Genomic DNA, 3,272 nt, shown 5'->3' on the forward strand with positions numbered 1-3,272 from the left:
CTAATACTATACCCTCTTTAACCTTAAAGTGACATTTTTCCCAATTGAGAACTAATTCGGTTTTTTCGCACCTAGCAAGCATCAAGTCAAGGGTAGCAAGACAATCATGAAAAGAAGATCCAAAAACAGAAAAATCGTCCATAAATACTTCCATAAACTTTTCCACCATGTCATCGAAAATTGTCGTCATGCATCTTTGAAAGGTTGCAGGTGCATTGCACAACCCAAAAGGCATGCATCGATAGGCAAAAGTCCCACTTGGGCAAGTGAAAGTAGTCTTTTCTTGGTCGATTGGGTATATGGGTATTTGGAAGTAACTCGAAAATCCATCTAAGAAAAAATAATAGCTATGACCGGATAATCTTTCAAGCATTTGATCAATAAAAGGTAAAGGAAAATGGTCTTTATGAGTGGCATCATTTAACTTTCGATAATCGATGCACACTCGCCAACAGGTTACCGTTCGGGTCGGAATAAGTTTGTTCTTTTCGTTTGTCACCACCGTCATCCCACCTTTCTTGAGCACCACTTGAACAGGACTAACCCATGGCCTATCACGAATAGAATAAATAATCCCTGCATCTAAAAGCTTGACTACTTCCTTCTTGACCACTTCTTGCATGTTCGGGTTCAACCTCCTTTGATGTTGCACTACCGGCTTCGCCCCTTCTTCCAGGTTGATCTTATAAGAGCAACAAGAAGGGCTTATTCCCTTGATATTGGTGATACTGCACGCAATGGCACTCTTTCTCTTCTTTAGGACATGGACTAATTCTTCTTTTTCAAATTTGGAGAGGTCAAAATCTATAACAACTGGTTTTTGATCACCTTCTTCAAGAACTGCATACTCTAAATGATCAGGTAGAGTTTTAAGGTCTAATTTCATATTTTGTATACTAGACACGTCGAGTCGAGGTATGTAACTCATCGATTCTATGCTAAAATTATCGCTTGATCGAGAATTCTCGTAGGGACTCGTCGAGTATGTGGTATCGACTCGGCGAGTCGAGCTTTCTACCCTTATGATCAATTCATTGTAGTCGGATTCTTCTAGCAGTCTTTCTATCTCTTTCAGGTCCCCTTCAGCATCAAAATCTTCTTCAAAAGAAATGGTTCAATTGCTCCCATTTTCCTCTTTCCAATCCTCTATTAATTTGTCCATCATATCTACCGAGAACGCGGTATCATCACTAAACCTTGCATGCTTCATTGCTTGATCTACTCCAAATGTCACTGATTCGTCTCCCACCCGAACGGTAAGTTTGGAATCTCGCATATCTACTATAGCACTCGCGGTGTTGAGGAAAGGTCTCCCAAGTATGATCGGGACTTGAGGATCCGCTTCCATGTCTAGAACTATGAAATTCGTGGGGAACACGAACTTATCAACTTTTACCAATAGGTCCTTGCATATTCCCCTTGGAAATGTGACCGTTTTATTAGCTAAGTGTATTGCCACTCGAATTGGCCTTGGCTCCGGAAGGTCCAATTTCTTAAAGAACGAATATGGCATGAGATTTACACATGCCCCCGAATCCGCTAATGCGTGTATAGTTGCCAAATTTCCGAATTGACAAGGCAATGTCAAACTACCTGGGTCACCTTTCTTTTTAGGCATTTTGTTCAACATGGCAGCTGAACAATTTTCATTGAAAACTACATCTTTTATTTCTTCCATCTTTTTTCTATTTGTGAGGAGCTCCTTTAAGAATTTGGCATACTTTGGCATTTGTGCAACCGCCTCGGTAAAGGGCATGTTAATTTGAAGGGCTTTGATGTGTTCCAAATTTTTTTGATAATCAACATCATGCTTATCTTGTCTAGCTCGGCCTGGAAATGGTAATAGAGGCTGATATGGTTTAACAGAAGGGTCTTTTTTCGATTCAAGCGGAGGACCCGTCGAGTCCATGTCCGCGACTCGGCGAGTAGTGTCGGGGTTCGGTGGTTTCTGCTTTTCTGCCTCCTCTTGCACCAGTTTGGGATCTTCATTCTGAATAGAATTCAGAGGGGTTATAATCTTCCCACTCCTAGTTGTCACAATATTTATATGTGTACCTTTCGGGTTACTTTCAGTGTTACTAGGAAGTCCACCCGGGCTTTTCTCATTCACTTGTTGTGCAAGTTGCCCCAGCCACTTTTCTATGTTGAGAATAGATGCTTGCTGATTCCTAAGCAAGGCTTATTGATCTTTCATCAGAAGTTGTTTTTCTCTCAACATATTTTGTTGATCTTTAAGTGTAGCATTGGTATCATTGTGTCTTTTCTCGGATGCGGCCACGAATCTTATAAGCATGTCTTCCAAATCTGACTTCTTTTCAGGTACCAGTTCCTCCTTTTGATAATAGCCTCTCTCCTTTTGCTTATACTTTTCTTCCCTTGTCTTTTTGTACTCATCATATGCTAGCCATTCTTTCTTTGGTTTCCGCCAATTGTCATCAAACCTATCACCACTTGAATAGCATACTTGTACCTTTCGGTTCCCATTCTTATCAAGATCACAGTCCTTTGTAAGGTGGGGCCCTCTACAGTTTTCACAACCTACTCTAATAGCATGGATGGATTGGTCCATCTTATTCATTCTTCGGTCCATGCTTTCCGATTTTGCCGTCATTGTTGCCATGTCATCAGTGATAGAATTTACCGCCCTTCGAGTCAAGTCATTCCTTGGGTTATGATATTCTCTAAAGTGCTTAGAGAATTCTTCAATTAGTTCTTTGATCACCGGGAGTGCCTTCTTTGTGAGAGATCCTTGTGATTCAAGGAGCTGCCTAGTTGTTACATTGACTCCATCATAAAACATGGAAACTTCTTGTTAACTGTTTAGATCATGATGTGGACAATTCCTTAGTAGGCCCTTGTATATCTCCCAAGCCTCATAAAGTGATTCTCCAGCTTGTTGTTCAAAGTTGGCAATAACTTTCTTCAACTTGGCTATCTTCGAAGGAGGGAAAAACTGGTTAATGAATTCTTCTTTCATCTTGGCCCATGTAGTGATGGATCCTGGTGGTAGTGAATTGAGCCAATCCTTTGCAGTACCCTTGAATGTAACTGGAAGCATACGAAGCAACACAGTTTTGCTAGGCATATTTGGAACATTAAAATAATCAGTTACATTGTTGACCTCATCCAAATGCTTGTAGGCATCTTCGTGATCTTTCGCGTAGAAGGGGATTTCCTTAAGTTGAGCAAGTATGTGGCCCTTTAGTTCGAAAGTGGTAGTAACGGGAATCACCGGTTTCACGGGTCCTGGGCCGGTATCGTCACGTATCCTC

The 3,272-nt window shown here is 41.1% G+C and overlaps 1 protein-coding gene and 1 non-coding gene across 2 annotated transcripts; one reads left to right on the plus strand and one right to left on the minus strand.

The window, feature by feature from the left end:
• Positions 1–1,114: 1,114 nt before the first annotated feature.
• On the minus strand, positions 1,115–1,909 carry LOC111914613 (uncharacterized). Its single transcript, XM_023910308.1, has one exon. It carries the CDS (start codon positions 1,907–1,909, stop codon positions 1,115–1,117), a length of 795 nt encoding a protein of 264 aa, XP_023766076.1.
• Positions 1,910–2,822: 913 nt separating this feature from the next.
• On the plus strand, positions 2,823–2,929 carry LOC111914775 (small nucleolar RNA R71). The gene has a single exon (XR_002857933.1). It is a non-coding gene; the product is annotated as a small nucleolar RNA R71 (small nucleolar RNA).
• The last annotated feature ends 343 nt before the right edge of the window (positions 2,930–3,272 follow it).

The sequence above is a fragment of the Lactuca sativa genome, chromosome 4 (assembly GCF_002870075.4).
Source record: "Lactuca sativa cultivar Salinas chromosome 4, Lsat_Salinas_v11, whole genome shotgun sequence".
Classification (NCBI taxonomy): Eukaryota; Viridiplantae; Streptophyta; class Magnoliopsida; order Asterales; family Asteraceae; genus Lactuca; species Lactuca sativa.

What these genes read in the sequence shown, in the direction of transcription:
- LOC111914613 (XM_023910308.1), bottom strand. Translation starts at nt 1,909, where the DNA reads ATGGACTCGACGGGTCCTCCGCTTGAATCGAAAAAAGACCCTTCTGTT.